The following is a 20,716-nucleotide window of genomic DNA, read 5'->3' as shown; positions in this document are numbered from 1 at the left end:
AAAAGAACAGGAGTACTTGTGGCACCTTAGAGACTAACAAATTTATTAGAGCATAAGCTTTTGTGGATACAGACTAACATGGCTGCTACTCTGAAACCTGTGTTTTATACATGTACAACAGAGAGAAGCTTCCTTTATCATCCAGCATGAAACAAGGTCACCTCCCTAGATAAGCAGTAATCCCATTAGAGAGCCCCTTAGTTATCCCAGGCTCTGTGCATCCAGAGTCCAGCCCCCCCACTTCTCCCGCCTGCAGCTCCCTATTGCAACCGGGGAAGGGAACTCTGATTACATCAAGCACCAAGGGTTTATCCTCTCCCCGACACCCCAATAAAACGACAGCACCGCCTTCAGCATCTCCTGTGCCACTTGCGAAAACAGGCCCAGCGTCTATGCTGCTCCCTCATAGGCCAGGGATCTTGCTTCCGCTGCCATGGCAACGGGATGCAGCTATCATTAGCTGCTCTCACAGAGCATTAGTCACTGTGGCAAGTGTCTAAAAGAGGATTCTCCTCCCCCCTCCCCCCCAAAACTCCTCACTACTGGTTTAATTCATGTTCTTCCTCGCAAAGAAACAGCTCCGTTCATCTCACTCCATCAGCCCCTGGCACGAAATGGAGTGACATTTTATATAGCACAGCGAGAGGCACCATACGAACAGGAGAGACGGAAACACTGGATCTGGTGGTGGTGGGGGGAAAACAATAGCCACCCCTACCCCGCAGTACATGCCAGACCCCATAACGGTGTCTGCAATCAATGCCCACTAGACACAGCATGTCCTGAGCCCCTTAAACTGCTAGCCAGGTGCCAGCTCAGTCATTGTGTGAACTCGGGCGCCCCCCCGCCCAGCCGAACCATGGGGACATAACGCAAAGCGGAGTCACCAGCGAAGCACTTGGAGACCTAAAGAGGTGAGATGTTCCCCACGAGCATTCAGCATCCGGCTCTGTCCATGGCAAGGTCTCAGCTTACAGACCGGGGGAGAAGATGAGGATTACGGGGAAAGGCCAACCGAAGGCAGGTTGTTTTAAGGGGCTGTGGCGGGTCCGACCACTGCCCCCTCTCCCCCAATGCCAGGACCATGCAGTGTGATGGCTTCAAAAGTCACATCCAGTTGCAAGTGAGAGTCTACCCCAGGTTCCAGTCTGGAGACAGATTCGCAGGGCACGGGGTGGTTACGCTGTTTATTTTGGCTTAGTGGCGCATCAGGTCAAGCCCGGATTGGAAGGGGTCTGATGGACATAGGGGTGCTTGGTGGGAAACAAGGAGCTGCACCCTACAATATGGACTACGTATAGGAATCCCAAGATCCGGGGGAGCAGTTTCAGCACTCCAGACACAAGGCCCGGGACTGAAAACCATTAAGGCCGGATGGCTCTAATTTCCAGACAATGAAACAGCCATCGTGGGGGCTTCCCCTTACCTGGCCCGGATGGTCAAATGGGAGAAAATAGTTGGAGACAAATGGAAGATTTCACCCCTTGCCCTGTAAGAAAGCCATTCAGGGGGTGTCTATTGTGCATTGTAAACCGGGTCTGTGGGACCTGGGCTTGTGAGGCCAAGCCCACGCTTGAGTGTCCTCACTGCATTGTAACCCTGGATTTACAATCACTGCACCCGGGTCTCCCAGCCGCGTTAACGTGTCCACACTGCGCTACACCGACCTTCTGACGCGGGTCTGCAGCTTGAGCTATGATCACGCTGCAAAACGACAGGGCTTGGACCAAAGCTGCGAGGGACTGGGGCTCTGACCCACCCCCTCAGCAGGTTTCTAGACCCGGGTCCTGTGTGTGGACAGAAGTGGGGCTTGGGCTCAAACCTGAGTCAGTCTAGGCTCAGTGGGCAGCACAGAAGTACCTTGTGTCTAACTGAGCTCGTGGTGAACCCTAAGATCCGACAGGTCTGTTGTTTTAGTCACTGTCTCTAACACTTCGCTCCGTTTGCTAAATAAACCCACTTGATTTCAGAAGGCCGCTGGTGACCGCCTAGCGCCGGATCTCAGAGGGAAGGAGCACGAAGGAACAGTCAGGCCTGGGAATAAGTGGAGCTGGGTGACTAACTGATCCTGTGGGACACTGGCCATTCAAAATCCAACCAACAAAAAGAGTCCGTTCGGGCCGACCCGAGTCTGAACTTTTTCAGAGTTTTCAGGGAAACAAAAAGAGGTGGCAATAAGTTTGAATCAAACAAAAGAGTTAGTTTTCAGGCATTTTTAAAGGGTTAGATTAATGGGGAGGTGACCCAGGTACAAATTCCCCCTCCAGAACAGGGATTTGAACCCAGATCTCCCCTCTGCCAAGTGAGCAGTCAAACCACCAAGCGATCAGCTACCCGGAGGTAGGGCTCTTAAATTCTAATGAAACTCTGCCGCTGCGTATAAATAACTCCACAGTAGAGCAAGGATCACTTCCACTTCTCAGGCGAGTCCCCACCCACTGGGCTAAACGTTACAGGGGGAGGACTGCCCCACTGCCACCTCCTTCTCCTCCATGGATAGGCCCTCGCGACTCTACCTGAGGCAAGGTTTTGGCTGAAACTTGTTCAGTGAGTTCATGTCAAATTCGACCCAAAGTCGCAAATAGTTCCATGTCCAATGACCCTTGCGTTCGTCAGCGAATAAAGGATTCATCCAAAAAGTTTCACTCTCGTATAAGGTGGGGTGTCGTACCCTGGTCTCAGTCAAAGCATGGGAGAACTGTGCAATTCTACCCCAGGACAGGAAAGGGCATGAGGCCTAACCCCTGGGGTGGGGTGGGGGAGCTCACAGAGGGACCAGAAAGGGGACAGAGGTGCAAGCCGCCCCCTAGCTGTGACAAGATCCCACGGGGGAAACAGACCCGCGAAATTGCTCCGTCCCAACGAGCCGAGCGGGATTTCAGAACCCAGCGAGGAGCCTGCCCCAGGAGCGGCGGGGGGGGGGGGGGGGGGGGGGGGAGATCTTACCTCATAATACCCGTCAATAAAGACTGTGATCATCTGGGGGTTGACCCCTTGAGCCGACAGCAGGGACCGCAGCATCCTGGAGGCCAGGAGAGGAGAGAGTGGGAATGCGTTTGCGTGAAAGTCTGGAGTCTCTTTAACAGACGACTGAACGTCACGGTAACGGGGAGAGGCGATACACTGAGCCAGTGATAGAACGGGGGCAACAGAAGCAGGAGACGGTTCAACACTCAAGTGAGGCCTAGATCCCTTTGGGGCAGGGTTTGGGGGGTGGGGTTTAGGTCCTTGCAAACCCAGACTACACACCACACGAACCTGACCCCAGGACAAAGCCACCCACCCGTGGGGCATTCCAAGCCCCACCACTGCCTGCTCCCGCAGGGTTTTGTGGCTGGGCTACCCCTGAGTCGGCCACTGGGAAGACTCCCTCGAAGCGTTCTGGGAAAGCAAAGGAGACTAGCAGGCGACGCCTCCCGCTAATGACATCGGAGAGCGGGCGCACCCCATTGCCCGGGTTATTCCGAGCCAGGACTGAGAAGCAGAGCTGTTCCCAGTGCTCCATCTGCACTAGCTGGGGGTGGAGTGATCTACCGGGGCTTCCCCAGCTTGGCTTTCTAGGCCCCTGCAACGGAGATCCAGTGCTTTCCCCGGGACATCCCTCCACGGACCACGCAGCGTCCCGCCCATCGCTCACCTGTACAGGTAGTTGGGTCTGTTCCCTGCAATGACAGCCACAGGCACATTAAAGACTTTATTGTCCTTGAGCTGGAAGAGAAAATGTTTGTGATAAGGGCTTTGGGAAGCCAGTAGGGGCCACCCCGCCCTCCCCCGGGCCCTGAGGCCAGGACAGCCCTGAGAAGAGCCAGTGATGTCTGCAAGGTTTAGGAGCCCTGCCCGCAGCCAGGGGATCTCCTGGGAGTCATTCCACCATCCAGCTTTCTTCTCCTTAGGGGCAGGGCTTTATTTCAAGAGAGGGAACAGCACTGTTCTCATCCAGCCTTGACACGGAGCAGAGACCCTTTGCCCGCAAGGAGAACCCTGGTGGAAGGATGGCCTCATTCTGTCTATCTTAGACACCTTCAGTTGCCCTCCTGCCCCACCATGGCAGGCTGGGATCCGGGCAGGGCTAGGCCCGGCCAGTACTTGGCTGGGGGACAGCTAAAGAAATCCTGGGGCTGCAGGGAAATAAATCAATCACATGGTAATTATTTAGGCAAGGTTCTCTCTTCGGGACTGATCCAGGCCTCAGCCTGGCCCGAGAGGGATGCCAGGCGGCTGGAGATGCCAGCAGGCAGGGAACGGATGCAACGAGACAGACACTGGTGTGTACGAACCCTCGTGCCCTAGCTACACTCTGCTGCTCTGCAGTCGTTCCTGGCCGCTGCAGAGAGACACTGCAGCATCCTTCCCTTCCCGGGCAGGGCTAGAATTATGGCAGCCAGGTGCATTCTGGGAGCCTGCTGGAGGCGGCGTGCCGCGCAGAAGCAGGCTGACGTGATTTTAGCTGGAGCCCTCCGTGCGCCGTCTATATTGAAGCCTCCTGCAGACGTTACGCCAGGTGAGGGCCCCGCGCGGCTCCATGCTCAGCTGGAGGCAAGGGCTTCCCGCTCCCCTTCCTCCGCTCGCACTCACGGGATCAGGGTTGAACTCGATGGGCGTGGGGTCTTTGCAGCTGCAGACGCTGCCGTAACCTTCCACCTTGGTGCAGAACCTCCGCCGGCGGCGGTTCAGCTCCGTGTCGGGCCAGCGGCACTCGGCATCTGTGGGAGAAGGGGAGACCAGCCGAGTTGAGACCACTGCTCCGGGGAGGGAAGCAGGCAGCTCACCCCTTTGTGCCGGGGCAAGGATCCCAGAGCACAGCCCTCCTGCCCTGCCACTTCACTGCCCCCACCTGCAGCCTCAGCCATCATGCTATGGCTTATTGCCTCTAGTGGCAGGAATTCAGTGGCCACCTGGGCTGAGCGGATGCCTTCACTGGTAGGCACCTGGGCTCAAACCCTAGATGGGCACAGAAGGCCCTGGCAGCTGGATCAGCACAGAAGGGATGCGAGCTCTGAACGGCATGGTCCAGAGAGAGGTCTTGCAACTTCTATTTTAAGACCCCCCCTAGGCATTCATAAACAATCCCTTGGAAGCAGGAAAAGGTAACCCACTCCTTTATATCCTCCCCTCCTCCTGGAGGAAGCGTGCTGGTTTGTTATTGTAGGGTCGCTAAGAAAATAAGAGGGCGAACACCGGATTTACAATAGAAGCACCAACTCCATTTTAACTCCCAGTCCTGAATTAATGAGGTCAGCAGCTTTACAAAGGGAAGACAAGACAAGAACAAACAAACCAACCCACTGCTTCCTAGCCCCCAGAGACGGCCCTGTCAGAACAATGCAGCCTGAAGTCAGCCCCCATCACCCTCCAGTGCAAATTCCTCACCGAGGGGCTCGCCTCAGCTGAGCTCAGAGCTCCGTTGCGCTAGGCGCTGTACAGCCACTATGAGAGACAGCGCCTGCCCCACAGAGCTTGCAAAGTGGGGGGCACAGAAAGGTGAGTGGACTTGCACAGTATCAGTGGCAGAGCCAGGAATAGAATCCAGGTCTGAGCCAAGAGCCCTATCCACTAGGCCGCACTGCGTGCGCACCCCCCACCCCAAAAATCATTTCTCATCTCCATGGGGCCAGGTTTACAGCAGAATCCTGTTCCTCCCCCCCCCAACTGAGAACAGGGGCTGATCTCTTCTTGAGAGGAGTTCTCCAGCTGCAGGCGCTGAGGCAGATCAGGGGTCTCCCCCCAGCGTCCATCTCTCTCCCCCAGCTCCCACCTCTTATCCAGGCGAGGCGCTGTGATGGGTAGGGGCGCCCGCCCGCCCAGCCGCTCTCTGCCCTGGTCTGCAGGAGCCGCCCCGAGGCCTACCTTCCACGGAGGTCAGCTGGACTTCGGTTTTCAGCAAGACGGGGTCCCCCCACGTGGAGAGCACTGGGGACTTGGAATGCTTCTCGCCGTACACCTCGCCTGGGGTGGGGGGGGGGTGGGGGGAAAACATGCAGTCAGAGCCAGGCTGCTGCCGAACGGCGCTCAGGTGCCCATCCCCCTGGCCGCGGTACAGAGCCAGCCAGAACCCACCTCATCACCGAGAGACCAGCTGGTACCTCCTTCCCTCCAATAATGGCAGGAGCTTGAGAAGGAGACGTGCCTCCCTCCCCCCACACTCAACCTGCACCCCGGGAGCAGGCCCCCATGGCCAAGAGATGCCAAGGTCTGAGCAGCGTTGACTTCACCTTGCAGTGTTTGTGGGATTACCCCCCTCGCCCCACTTGCTGAGGGGACGCCATTTCCGTCCACTTAACCAGAGTCCATCCCTTCTGCCTCCACTCCCGCCCGGCGCCTGGGCCCGGCCGGAGCAGGGCTCTCACCTCCTTTCTTCCCCACAAAGCTCCACATGTCCCTCCAGCTGAGGGACGAGGCGACCTGGCTTCCCAAGCTTTTCAGGAGGCTCTTTGCCGAGTCTTTAAGGTGGAAGGAACCTTCGTCCTGTAACAGAACAGACCACATCATGAGGCGGCACCTTCCCCTGCTCAGAACCAGCAGGGTCTGTCTCCCATTGCAGCCAGCAGGGTGGTCTTCCCATCGCCCCCCTCTACATCCCACTGGAGACTCAGCCCAGGAGAACCACGTTTCGGAGCTGGTTGTTGGAAGGCCTCTTCCACTCACTCCCCGGCAGAGCTCGCCGATGTGCACCGGCTATAGGGCGATTCACCCCCCTGCAGATTGAGGGCGCTAAGCAGACCCACCGGGAGGGTCAGAGCAGCCACGCATTTCCGACCCTTGCAAAGATCAGACAGAAAGACAGACGTTGCCCCTGGGTCACAAGGGATATTAAGTTGCTTGATGGATTAAAAAAAAGTTAATCTTAATTCCTCTAGGGAACGTATCTTCCAAGCTATTTCCCACCTGAGACAGGTGACGCCGCACACAAGTGTCAGTCAGAAATCAGGAAATGGAACAGTTTAAATATAAGGGCACCAGGGAGTTTTGGACATTGCGCGTTTCAGAGAAGCTGCAGCTGAAGGACGCTTTACAAGACAGAAAATGCACAAACCCACAACAGCACACGGCATCGGAGGGACAGATAACAATGGGGGAGGAAGACACCCATCCAGACGCTCTTCCCACTCACGCTGGTGGGAGACAGGAGTAACCCCATTCTGCTCAGAGGTACCCTGGGGTTACATTTAAGTGTTTTCAAACCAACAAGCACCCTTGTGCTTTCGCCACGTGGGGGAGGGAGAGGGCTACGTGGGAGGCGCTCCCCATAAACATCTGCAAAACTCACGCACGATCCTCTTTCAAAACTTCCCTTTGCCAGGATGCCTATAAAAAACTTGACAATGGTTTGGCTGCTGGTGTGCCGAGACCACTGCCTGTCAGGCTGACCCATACGGCTGCATTGTTTCCTTGGGCTTCCCCATCTGTCTGTATTTGTTTGATGCCTCTTGTCTTAGACTTAGATTGTAAACTCCTTGGGGGCAGGCACTGTCTTTTTGTTCTGCGTTTGTACAGCGCCCAGCACAGTGGGGTCCTGGCCCATCACTGGGGCTACTAGGTGTTACTGTAATAAATAAGGTATGGATTCCTTGGCGTTCCCATCATATAAATAACGAGCAGGAGGAGAATGGGGCTCGCTGTCTGGCACATGTGTTAGAACATTCATGAGACAAAACTGCAGGGAAGCAGAGCCAGCCTGCGCCTTGCTAGAGCTTGACTCACGTCAGTGACTTGATCTGCAGTCTCCCTCGGCGTCGGACCCACCTACCTTAATGGAGAAGATCAGGATGCGACCACGAGCGACCATGTTGAGGAAGAGGACCATGGCTTCGTCTTCATGGGGTGAGTAGGTGTCGAACACCCTCTTGGCCATCACGTGACCCTGCAGATGTTCAAACACACGGCACAGCCTGCATGATGCACGTACACCAGGCCCCCAGGCATGAGCGCCACCCGAAACTTCTCACTGGAGGAAACTCAGTAAGGAGAAATGCCAAGTACTCCACTTCGGAAGGAACTATCAGTTGAACACATACAGAATGGGAAATGACTGCCTAGGAAGGAGTGTACTGTGGAAAGGGACCTGGGGATCATAATGGATCACAAGCGAAATATGAGTCAATAGTGTAACACTATTGCAAAAAAGGAGCAAACATCATTCTGGGATGTATTAGCAGGAGTGTTGTAAGCAAGACATGAGAAGTAATTCTTCCGCTCTACTCCACGCTGATAAGGCCGCAGCTGGAGTATTGTGTCCAGTTCTGGGCGCCACATTTCAGGAAAGATGGGGACAAACTGGAGAAAGTCCAGAGAAGAGCAACAAAAATGATAAAAGGTCTAGAAAACATGACCTATGAGGGAAGATTGAAAAAATTGGGTGTGTTTAGTCTGGAGAAGAGAAGACAGAGGGGAAATAACAGTTTTCAAGTAAATAAAAGTTTGTTACAAGGAGGAGGGAGGGAAATTGTTCTCATTAACCTCTGAGGATAGGACAAGAGGCAATGGGCTTAAATTGCAGCAAGGGAGGTTTAGGTTGGACACCCGGAAAAACTTCCGGTCAGGGTAGTTAAGCCCTGGAAGAAATTGCCTAGGGAGGTTGTGGAATCTCCGTCACTGGAGGTTTGTAGGAACAGATTGGACAAACACCTGTCAGGGACGGGCTAGTTATAACATCATCCTGCCTTGAGTGCAGGGGACTGGACTAGATGACCTCTCGAGGTCCCTTCTAGTTCGATGATTCTGCGATTCTACGATTCACCGACTTTTTACCAGCCATAAGAGTGAGCGATGGGGGGAAAAGAGGAGTGAGTGGGGGGCAGAGCCTTAGGGGAAGAGGCCGCATGGGAGGGGCGAGGCTATGGTTCCCGTGCAGGTGGCCCCCGCACTTTTAGGGACCTTCCATTGCCCCTGCATCCTGGCACTCTGGGAAGCCAAAACTAGAGTTAAGTCTGCCCTACACGAGCCAAAGCCCAACGTCGTCGATGGAACGACTCCCGCTGAAGTCCATGGCCCCACCTCCAGCTACTTCCAACTGGGGCTGTCCCAAGGCATTTCCTTTGGGGCTGTGACTTCCCCAGGCTGAGGCACCCAGCTCATGGGGCTGAAGCATCCGGCTCACAGAAGGGGTCACCGGTTGTTGCCGGACATTCCCAGGCAGCTCCAGTTCTGTGAGCTGGGCTAGCAGAGGCTAGCCAGTGCTTTTAGACCATTGCAAGAGAAGGGGTTCAGAGATTTTTCTTCAGCCCGGAGAAACGCAAGACTGGCTTCACACACGTCGCTAGCCCTCGACGAGGGACAGCGTCACCGGGCAGGAACGCCAGACAGCCCCGCACGAACACACGCGGGGACCATCGGCACAATTTACCGTAGCCTGATTTAACACAATGATGTGGATCCCTCTTCCCTGCTCCCGAGCCTCATCTTCCAAGACCTGCGGGAGGGGGAAACGTTATTGTAGCGATCAACCAGGCCTCCCCAGTTCTTTCCCAGGAACTCCTCCACCCCAGTGGGTTCGTCACACAGCTGCTCCTACCGAGGGAGAATTCACTAAGTTTCAAATTCCAGCCCCTTCGCTGGTTTCTCCAATTCACGGCAGTGGGACCCCTGCTGCTATTGTACTCAGCACAAGCCATCCTCAGAAGAAGGAGAGGGCGGGGAATTAGACGCGAAGCCTTAGTCTGGTCCTAGCTCATTGAGTCAATAGGAGTTTTGCCATTGACTTCAATGGGAGCAGACGCAGCCATTCAATTGTGGAGTATGGCAAAGGCCTTGGCTGCTTTCTGCTCCCAAGAGGAGCTCTATACTCCAGGAAGGGCTTCAGTTCAAGGTCTGGGTGACGGAGATCAGGTCTGTTCTGGTTCTACCCACGCTGTTCGCCCGCCCTCAGCTCACATGGGTAACCTGCAACTTCCCGTGCCAGCCACTCACCGTCGTCCCGTCCACAGCCACGTAGACCTTCGACCGGCTGGAGTACACCTCGATGTCCAAGACCTTCCTGCTGCTGGTGGGGCGGCGCAGGGTCTCCAGATGCTGCACACCTTCATCTAAGGAGAGAGGGGTGCCCAAAGCCTCAGCCCTACCTGCTTAGTTGTGGCTCAGTGCCAGGACCACCAGCAGGTTCCCCTCAGTGGATGGGAGAGATTCCCAGCCTATTAGCACAACACGTGCTCTCTTGCCACTCCCAGCAGGCTGCAACATCTCTCTTTACAGATCTGGTGGGATGTTCAAAGACATCCTTCCGACAAGCCCAGCTGACACCACCCCTGGCGCTTGAGGGACGACATGGATGGATAAGATGGCCATCCACGCATTCCCAGAACACCAGACATTCCAGTACTTCCGGGAATAGCATGGGCCCACCCCTGCCGGCGTGACCTTGCTCGCATGGTACGTACAACGTCATACTGCACAGAGAATGCCATTTTGAACAGCACACCACTCCACCCTCCTGTGTCTGGTTTAGGCTCGATACCGGATGGGGGACAAACCACCAAAAAGAGGGGGCTGTTTGGTCTAAAGCCGGACGAATGGCTGCCGAAGGATGGAGCAGACCCAGAATGAAGTATTCTCTCTAGCAGTGTGCAGAGGGTTCATTCAACATTATGGCTAGGGTTGGCCAAAAGTTTTCCATCAAAAACTGTCTTTCCAGTAGAAAAAACGGGGGTTTCAGTTACACAATTCCCTGCCCCCCTCTCCAAAAAAAAAAAACAAAACCCGTCTTGCTTTCTGGAAGTGATTTCAGTGTTTCCATCAAAACCACCAAATTCCTGAAAACTGAAATATTTCAGTTTTGACATACTGCCCTAGTACCTCATGGGAGTTGTAGTCCTGTTTCCTCACATCCCCATTCTCTCCTATGGGCTGGGCTCCCTAGGCAAACTATGTCTAGTTAGCAGCTGGTATCAAGCGGAGTGCCCCAGGGGTTAGTCCTGGGGCCGGTTTTGTTCAACATCTTCATTAACGATCTGGATGATGGGATGGATTGCACCCTCAGTAAGTTCGCGGATGACACTAAGCTGGGGGGAGAGGTAGATGCCCTGGAGGGTAGGGATAGGGTCCAGACTGACCTGGACAAATTGGAGGATTGGGCCAAAAGAAATCTGATGAGGTTCAACAAGGACAAGTGCAGAATCCTGCACTTAGGATGGAAGAATCCCATGCACTGCTACAGGTTGGGGACCAACTGACTGAGCGGCAGTTCTGCAGAAAAGGACCTGGGGATTACAGTGGATGAGAAGCTGGATATGAGTCAGCAGTGTGCCCTTGTTGCCAAGAAGGCTAACGGCATATTGGGCTGCATTAGTAGGAGCATTGCCAGCAGATCAAGGGAAGTGATGATTCCCCTCTATTTGGCACTGGTGAGGCCACCTCTGGAGTATTGTGTCCAGTTTTGGGCCCCCCACTACAGAAAGGATGTGGAAAAATTCAAAGAGTCCAGCGGAGGGCAACGAAAATGATTAGGGGGCTGGAGCACATGACTTATGAGGAGAGGCTGAGGGAACTGGGGTTATTTAGTCTGCAGAAGAGAAGAGTGAGGGGGGATTTGATAGCAGCCTTCAACTATCTGAAGGGGGGGTTCCAAAGAGGATGGAGCTCGGCTGTTCTCAGTGGTGGCAGATGACAGAACAAGGAGCAAAGGTCTCAGGTTGCAGTGGGGGAGGTCTAGGTTGGATATTAGGAAACACTATTTCACTAGGAGGATGGTGAAGCACTGGAATGGGTTACCTGGGGAGGTGGTGGAATCTCCATCCTTAGAGGTTTTTAAGGCCCAGCTTGATAAAGCCCTGGCTGGGATGATTTAGTTGGGGATTGGTCCTGCTTTGAGAAGGGAGTTGGACTAGATGACCTCCTGAGGCCTCTTCCAACCCTAACCTTCTGTGATTCTAAGAAACTACATCTCCCAGGATGTACCAGGGTCAGGGGACTCCCGATGATGCAATCGTTGCCCTTCACCATGAGGTGAGACCATGGTGCACCATGGGAGATGTAGTCCAACAAGGAGCCTAGCCTATCCCTTAGAAGAATGGGCGCAGAGGGCACCTGAAATACAACTCCCATGAGGCACCATGGCAACATTTCCAACCAAAAATATTTTTGGTTTAAATGCTGTTTGCCAAAAAAGTTGATTCCCCCCCCCCCCCCCCATGGATAGTTTTGACAAAGCCTGTTTTCTAACCAGCTCTGGTACGGCACGGCCGCACACACTGGCAGGGTGGCATGGGAATGTGTTGACTTCTGCCGCCTTGACCGGGCCCCTCAGACTCACCATAGTCTTGGGCAGACTCCTCCTCCTCTTCACTGGCAGCTCTTCTAGTGTCCAAGATTAGCTTAATATTCACAATCACAGTCACAAGCAGAAAGAGGACGGCACCCATCTGCAAGGCAAAAAGTGTGGCGTGTAACTGGCCCAGAGCGACAAGGTGTTAGGATAAACCACAATATGATCCTCACAGAGGATCTCAGATATCCATGGTTTTCCCTAGCACACAGAGGAAAGCGGGGGTCCAGTGGCTAGGGTGTTTGTCTAGGACTTGAAACACCCAGGCTCAATTCCCAGTTCTGCCACACACTTCCTGTGTGACTTGGGCTAGTCACTTAGCCTGGCCATGCCTCAGTTTCCCCATCTGTAAAATAGGGGTAACACCCCTGCCTCGCAGGGGTGCGTGAGGAGGGAAAAAACAACCACATTAGAAGAATGTGGATGTCAGGAAATTCAGCATTATACCTCGGACGGAACCTTAACTCCCCCTGCATTACCATCTCTTACGATTCACACCCCCAGATGAGCGCAGTCAGAGTTCTAGGGGGAAAGAGAGGAGTGCAGGGTTTTATTTCCTCGGCCTGCCTGAGGAGAGCAATGCAGTCACTTCCATGACATTACAGAGCATGGCACGCTGCGGAGAACGTCACACGGCCCGGCTGCCTGTGATGCTATTGTAATGAAAGAGCCCGGCGTACGGCAGACCTATGAGACGGAGGTCTCTATTGGAACTTCAAGGGCGAGCTTTCTGTGTCAATTGCAATCCTTCCCCAGTCACCTTTGGGCTGAGGATACAGCAAGAGATAGAAATGACCTTTCAGGGCTGAAATTGAGACAGACGGGGGCCAGTGCCCTAACCACGCAGACTGGAGCTCTGACGATCTGAGTTCAAATCCTGGTGCTGCCACGCTCCCTGCGTGACCTGGGACAAGTCGCAGTATGAATCTCACCACGTTAGTGCCCCTCCCATCTGTAAAAGGAGGAGGATACCCCTCAATTGGGGGTAGGGACAGGTTTAGATGCCATGGGGGCTATATACATACTTTGAGTCACCAAAGCTGGAAGTCACTAAAGTTCCTGCTCACATCCCCAGTGGAAGCAACATACTCATCCTCACAGCAATGGAATATAGCAACAAAAGAGACAAGGCTGCTTCACTCTGCTACATACTCTGGTGCCCGTCATGCCGGCGTTAGCTCTAGTTAATATTCAGAGAGCCTTCCACCAAAGCAGCCGGCACAAGATTATTTACGACTGCGAGATTGGAAACTGACCGATGGAGAATGCCATTTGCTCACTGGGCACCGAAGATGTCTATCACACACTCGGCAGATGGGGGGCAGGTCCACACGGCCTCAGTCCAGCCTGGAGTTTTGCCATATTTGGGGGGAGAAGCTCTGTTTCAATAGCTGGGTTTTAGATCCCTATTTACAGATCCGGGGAGCTTGTCTCAGCCATTCCTCTCCTATCCACAGTGCCTCGCCCCTAGTCTATGGCCGCTTGACTTCTATTAGCAACTGCCTCATATCAGTGAAGCTGTGTCTAGGAGCCAGGCTATGGGGAAAGACAGCAGATAAAAACCAAGAGCCAATTAGTTGCTTAAGCCTGTTGGAGAGGAGCAATCCAGCAAGAGAAAGCCACCCTCCCAGCTACCCCTGCTGCTCCCGCTTTTCACTTTTCACTTTTCCTCTCACTGGGGGTAGCCAGAGTTGACAAGAGCAGGCTTGTTCCAGGGAGCTCGCTGCACCAGCCCAGATTTCGTTATTAACGCCGACAGAAACGCATTCCCTTCTCATGAAGGTACGTACACACACACGCACGCACAGGCACACACGCACGCAGAGCTCCGATGGAGGCCACATGGGCTGGGAGGATGCCGCTCTCCTGCGGAGCGGCTGCGAGGCTACCTAGACAAGCGGCCATGCAGCAAGACAGAAGGCACATCCAAGGGTCTGAATGACTGGATTTCTGTTGCAATGCCCATGGAACTAGACTATCGACCTCAAGAGCTACAGGCCGCTGATTACCTCCATCAGGACAGCCTAACGCAGTGCTGCTTTTGAACAGCAGGGACAGACGCAGGAGCAGATCCGTACTGCCCGACACAGGGGTAAAGGGCTTGTTTAACAGAGCTGCGCCACCTAATTAGGGTCAACAATGCACAGGTAATGGGATGGGGAAGGAGATGCAGAGTGAGCAGCCAGCACAGGCTTTGCGGATCTCTGACATAGAATATCAGGGCTGGAAGGGACCTCAGGAGGTCATCTAGTCCAACCCCCTGCTCAAAGCAGGGCCAAACCCCAACTAAATCATCCCAGCCAGGGCTTTGTCAAGCCTGACCTTAAAAACCTCTAAGGATGGCGATCCCACCACCTCCCTAGGGAACCCATTCCAGTGCTTCACCACCCTCCTAGTGAAATAGTGTTTCCTAATATCCAACCTAAACCTCCCCCTCTGCAACTTGAGACCATTACTCCTTGCTCTGTCATCTGCCACCACTGAGAACAGTCTAGATCCATCCTCTTTGGAACCCCCCTTCAGGTAGCTGAAGGCTGCTATCAAATCCCCCCTCACTCTTCTCTTCTGCAGACTAAATAATCCCAGTTCCCTCAGCCTCTCCTCATAAGTCATGTGCTCCAGCCCTCTGATCATTTTTGTTGCCCTCTGCTGGGCTCTGAATTTTTCCCACATCCTTCTTGTAGTGTGGGGCCCAAAACTGGACACAATGCTCCAGATGAGGCCTCACCAATGCCAAATAGAGGGGAACGATCACGTTCCTCGATCAGCTGGCAATGTCCCTACTTATACAGCCCAGAATGCGGTTAACCTTCTTGGCAACAAGGGCACACTGTCGACTCATATCCAGCTTCTCGTCCACTGTAACCCCTAGGTCCTTTTCTGCAGAACTGCTCCCTAGCCATTCGGTCCCTAGTCTGTAGCAGTGCATGGGATTCTTCTGTCCTAAATGCAGGACTCTGCACTTGTCCTTGTTGAACCTCATCAGGTTTCTTTTGGCCCAATCCTCTAATTTGTCTAGGTCCCTCTGTATCCTATTCCTACCCTCCAGCGTATTTACCACTCCTCCCAGTTTAGTGTTTTCTGCAAACTTGCTGAGGGTGCAGTCCACGCCATCCTCCAGATCATTAATGAGGAGTGATCCAGCTAGTTTTCACCCACCCCACTACAAAAGTGCTTCTTAAAAAGGTCCCACCCTTGCCCAATACAATTAGAATCTGACTGGTTCATACCCGGCCATTTGCTTTATCTACAAACAGAAGCAGCTGTAAAGTTTCCCAGGTGCCATATGCTGAGGAGCCACCGTTAGACTCCCAGGCCCTGTACCTGGGTTGTTTATTAGCCATGGCCTATCAATATAAGCTATAAATATCCTTAGCTGGTGGTGGCGGGAGTAGCTAAGGCATCGACGCAGGAGATCTGGGTTCTGTCCCTCACTCCACCACTGACTCACTGGGCGATCTCAGACAAGTCACTTCTTTTCTCTGTTCCTCAGTTTTTCCATCTGAAAAATGGGCCCACACCAACCGCACTGGGGGCTGGCAAAGCTTAATTTTCTATGTAGGGTTTTCAGCAGTGCCCATCACAGCAGCACTCAAGCACCGAACAGGCCACATTGATGTACAAAGTGTAGCTCATAACAAATTCTTCTCTTCACCAAGTTTTAGTTCATCAGCGTTAGCCTTGCTTTGAGATCCTCACATGGAAGCTGACAGGCAAGTCAAGGGACTATTAATTCTTTATTAATAGGTTAACACCCCCTTTAAATTTTCCCACCATGGCACGGCCTCATTCCCTTCACCGATCACTCTCCCACGGCTAAGTCCCGAGTCTCAGTAGGACGTGCACACAGGCTAGCCAGCACACTGCAGAACTGTGCGGCTTTGGACGGCTGTTTCTGAAGCAGCCGCCCCATGCCTCAGGCATGTCCATCCCCATCCGCTGGTCACTTCCAAAGGGACTCTACCAGAATTCACTAAGCGGGGGTCAAACTGGCTTCAATGGAGCAACACCAGTTGACACCAGCTGAGAATCTGGCCTTCAGCTTTCTAGAGTGCACACGCACACACACGTGCGCTTGCCAGTGCTTTATTACAGGGCCTCTAAACTATTTGCTTCTGCACATGCAGAGGCAGGATGGTCCAGTGGTTACAGCCCTGGCCTAAGACTTGGGAGCCCTGGGTTCAATCCCCTGCTCTACCACAGACTCCCTGCGTGGCCCTGGGCTTAGCCGCTCAACATCCCCATTGTGGAGTCACAGCACTTTCTTAGAAAGTAAGAGCAGCCACACTGGTTCAGAGCAAGGGTCCATCTAACCCAGCATCCTGTCTTCCGACAGCGGCCAATGCCAGGTGCTTCAGAGGGAACGAACAGAGCAGGGAATCATCAAGTGATCCATCTCCTGTTGCCCATTCCCAGCATCAGGCAGTCAGAGACTAGGGCAACCCAGAGCATGGGGTTGCATCCCTGACCATCTTGGCTAATAGCCATTGATGGATCTGTGCTCCAGGAACTTATCTTTTATAAACCTAGTTGGGGTTGGTCCTGCTTTGAGCAGGCGGTTGGACTAGATGACCTCCGGAGGTCCCTTCCAACCCCCGAGATTCTATTATTTGCGTTAGACATTTGGCCTTCACAGCATCCCGGGCAATGAGTCCCACAGGTTGCTTTTGTGTTATGTGCGCAGTACTTCCTTTGGTTTGTCTTAAACCTGCTGCCTCTTCATTTCATTGGCTGACCTCTGGTTCTTCTGTTATTTACTCCCTCACATAACACTTCACTGTTCACATTCCCCACACCAGTCATGATTTTATAGCCCTCTATCAGACCACCTCCTGCTGAGTCATCTCTCTTCCAAGCTGAAAAGTCCCAGTCATTTTAATCTCTCCTCATATGGAAGCTGGTCCATCCCCTACTCATGTTTGTTGCCTCTCTCTGTACTTTTTCTAATTCTAACATCTCCTTTCTGACATGGGAGCATCTAGAATGACGCACAGTATTAAAGATGTGGGCATACCATGGATTTATATAGTGGCATTATGATATTTACTATCTTATTACCTATCCCTTTCCTAACGTGGTTACCTTTTTTGACTGCCGCTGCACGTTGAGCGGATGTTTTCCGAGACCGTCCCCAGTGGCTCCAAGCTCTCTTTCCTAAGCAGTAACAGCTAATTTAGACCCCATCATTTTGGGTGTGTACTTGGGATCCCCCGCCCCCGCCGCAGAGTGCATTACCAGGATGTTGGGAGGATACATACAGTAATTGCAAGATGCTCAGATACTATGGTGACGGGGCAGCTCCTGAGATCGACAGACAAATAAATCAAAACCATTTTCCGCTCTGAGCTACGAAAGAGCTACGCCGTCCCCCGGCCGCACGGCGAACAAGAGCCTCTCTCTTGGTAGCGCAGAGGGATCGCACAACAAAACACTGACTGGCTCTCGTTCCCCCAGCCAAGATCACAGCGGAGAAGCCATATTAGTCGAAGCCTCGCAAGGATTTCCCTTCCCTCCCCGGAAGTCAAACCCAGAGCTAGAGCTCAAAAGTAGGCACCAAGCAAGCCCACCCTCCTCTTCTGGAAATGTTATTTAACAGCTGCCGAGCTGTGCTTGTCCCAGTAATAAACAACATCTAACCACGGGTGAAGTCTATAAAAACCCCTTTGTCTGCAGAAGAAAAATCTTTAACTGGCTGCTGGCACTTGCGGTAGTTAAAGGAGGGTTAGACTCCTTCCATTCTGCATTTTAAGGGTAAAATGCAACTCAGGTGGCTTCTGATTGGACAATTTATTCACTTCCACCATGTTAGGTCACAGGGGCTGCAGCCGATTCCACCAACAGACTCCATAATCCATGGGCTTTGCGAGTTTATCTTCTCTAATCCCCCCCCCCCCCCCCCGGCACGATTCACATTCCTCCAGAGAACTCACCTGGCATAGCCGCCTGATAGCTCTCTGATTCATCAGCTTGTACTTCCAGGCGAGGTACCAGCTCCGTTTTTTCCGCAAGACAAACTGTTTGGCTTGAGCGTTGGGTTTCCACTCATCCATTATCACGGGGCGAGGAGAACGGGTGAGGGGAGCAGCATGGGGCAGCTGTCAGGATGGGGTAGGCTCCGGTCCCATTCCTTCGAGGGTCCCTGCTGCGACGGGACAGCAGATAATAAGACCTGTGGTTGAAGCAGGAAGGGATAACCTCTTCCACCCACACTGGGCAGGTCAGGAAGAGAAGAGGAAGTGCAGACGCCCTGGATCAGAGTTAGCCCTAGGGCAGGAAGTTGGCTGCAGGGCAGACAGATGTCACCTCGAGCCAACGTCAATGCAAAAATCGGGCCCCAGCACACGGGATCAGGAGTGATAATTTGCCAGCAGCGGGAGCGTCCCCACCCCCTCCTTCAGGGCTGAGGGGCATCTGCGATCGGCCGACAAGCAGCAACGCTTGGCTCAAGGGGTTGCAAGGAGCTTTGTCCCTGTGCCACCAGTTACAGCCTGGCAGAGGCTGGTAGCGACCAAGAGCCATTTACTGACCTGCGTGGAGCGAGCGGGTGGCTTCAGTCCAGTTCCTAATGGAACAGGTATCTGCAGCACGGACAGCAGCACTGGAGCTGGCCCTCTGATCAGCAGGAAACCCTCTGCTGTCACCCCACACCCTAGTCTGGGCTCATTAGCTAGGGAGTGAGGATACTCTTGTGCCGGCCCGTCCCGCGCTGTTCCAGGGGCTCCCTGAGAATGTCAGGGAAGCAGCCACGCCAAGCAAGGGGAGTCTTTAAACCCACCAGGGGGTCATGCACACCAGCCAGGATCAGGGGGCACAGAAACCCCCAAATCTCAGCCCCGCTTACCACAACTCACCCCGCACGCCCAATGGGAGTGCCCCAGCCGCAAGGTCACCCCCGCGCGGTGTAATAGTAGAGGGGGGCCCCGCTGCCACATGGCACCCCAGGGCAGGGCGCCCGGCAGACAGGCTGAAGTATCTCTATGGGGCATGGGCTCTGAGCAGCTGCTCTGACCGCTGGAGAAGATGGGGGGAAGGGGAGTTTTAAATGCTAAGCGAGTTAGACTGGGGTGGGGGGTGGGACCAGCTCTGGGGGAAATAGACTAGCAGAGCCCCCCATGCTTGAGAGTGGGGGAAAGCAATTGGGGAGGGTCTCCCCCTGCATGCATCACCCCCCCCCCATTCCTTTAGCGACCTGTCCCAGCGGAAGCGGAACACAGGTTTGCAACACTGTTGCCCCGGGGCCCCTGCAGGGATCGCGGCGGGTTGCGGGGTCTCCCGGCTCTGCAGCGCCCCGGGGAAGCTACTCACGGTCTGTAGGGAACGGGGGGGGGGGCTGCACCTTGCAGGCCGGGCCCCCTCCTCAGGGGCGGGCGCTGGGCACCGCGGAGCTGCCCCCTCCTGCAGCCGCCGCCCCCTTTCCCCGGTGGCGGAGCAGCAGCTGCTCGGGAAAGGCTGAAATCGACGCGCCGGTCTGCTTCCGGCGCGGGATATGCAGCTCGCAGCCTGCTCTTAAAGGGGAAACAGGCAGGGGAGCCTGGGGGGGTCCACTCCGGAGCCCGCGGCAGCTTCCCACGTGGGGCCAGGTCCCCCTGGGGAGGGGCAGAGTGTCTGGGCGCTGATGGGAGATCGCAGGCCCCCCCCCCTCCCATCGTGGGGCTCAGGCCCCTGGGCAAACCAGGCTGCCCAGGAACTGCAGAGAGGGACCAGGACAATTGTGGCTCGCCTCTCTCCCTGTGCAGTGTCTAAGCCCAGAGGCCAGCATTACCTCCCTGAGCCAGGAAGAAAAGTACAGTGCCGGAGCTGGGGGTGCTCCCCGGGAGGGACTCGGTCTCATCTAGCTGTGTGTCATGAGCCCTGTACTGCCCACCGAGATTTTCCTGTCGCTTGGGAATGCATTGCATTCTGGCCACAGCTATCGTCCAAGGCCCTGCCCGTATGGAAGTGGCATTATAAGTTATAGATCTATAATTTATAACCCTATTTATTGTTTTAACAGATGAGGCAAACTGAGGGGCAGAGGTAGTGAGTAATTGGCTGAAGCTCACCCAGCAAATCAGAGGAGGCCTCCAGCAGCGTTGCTAACTCTTGTGATATTTTTTTCATGAATCTCGAGATATTGGGAGAGGGGAGAGGTTCTTCAAGCCCCAGCTCCTGGAGTCATGGAAGTTTGTGAAAAATCTCAGTTTTCGTTTAAGAAAATAAAGTTTCTCTCTCGTGGTTGCAGAATAAAGCTGGAAAATGTGAACTGAGGGCATTATAAGGGCCTGGAAACCACAAGAAAAAAAGTACCCACCCTTTTAAATAAATCATGATTTTTAAGCAAATATTAGGATTTTTTTTTGAGGGGGGTGGGTTTAACTCATGATTTTGGAATGATTGGAGTTTGCAGTATTCCCATGTCCTCTTCTGTCTTCTTCTCTCTCAAGCAGGAAAGTCAAATCTATTTTAGATTTTTATACAGTG

General features: G+C 53.9%; 1 protein-coding gene across 6 annotated transcripts in view; it reads right to left on the bottom strand.

The window, feature by feature from the left end:
* Positions 1–19,727, bottom strand: part of POMGNT1 (protein O-linked mannose N-acetylglucosaminyltransferase 1 (beta 1,2-)) — a 30,620-nt gene extending 10,893 nt beyond the window's left edge. For 2 of the 6 annotated variants that reach the window (XM_034779380.1, XM_034779375.1), the window contains exons 1-11: positions 19,562–19,711; positions 18,187–18,425; positions 12,245–12,353; positions 9,907–10,022; positions 9,344–9,409; positions 7,748–7,861; positions 6,348–6,465; positions 5,848–5,946; positions 4,576–4,703; positions 3,638–3,708; positions 2,947–3,022 (exon numbers count right to left, since the gene is read on the bottom strand). In XM_034779380.1, coding sequence (XP_034635271.1) covers positions 2,947–3,022; positions 3,638–3,708; positions 4,576–4,703; positions 5,848–5,946; positions 6,348–6,465; positions 7,748–7,861; positions 9,344–9,409; positions 9,907–10,022; positions 12,245–12,353; positions 18,187–18,306 — 1,017 coding nt within the window. In that variant the 5' untranslated portion in view covers positions 18,307–18,425; positions 19,562–19,711. Of the gene's footprint in view, positions 1–2,946; positions 3,023–3,637; positions 3,709–4,575; positions 4,704–5,847; positions 5,947–6,347; positions 6,466–7,747; positions 7,862–9,343; positions 9,410–9,906; positions 10,023–12,244; positions 12,354–18,186; positions 18,426–19,561 lie in introns of all 6 variants that reach the window. The other 4 variants (XM_034779376.1, XM_034779377.1, XM_034779378.1 and 1 more) reach the window with 4 other exon arrangements.
* Between the last annotated feature and the right edge of the window lie 989 nt (positions 19,728–20,716).

Source organism: Trachemys scripta, chromosome 8 (assembly GCF_013100865.1).
Source record: "Trachemys scripta elegans isolate TJP31775 chromosome 8, CAS_Tse_1.0, whole genome shotgun sequence".
Classification (NCBI taxonomy): Eukaryota; Metazoa; Chordata; order Testudines; family Emydidae; genus Trachemys; species Trachemys scripta.
The sequence above is the reverse complement of the archived record's forward strand: the minus strand, read 5'-3'. Positions and strand labels throughout refer to the sequence as shown.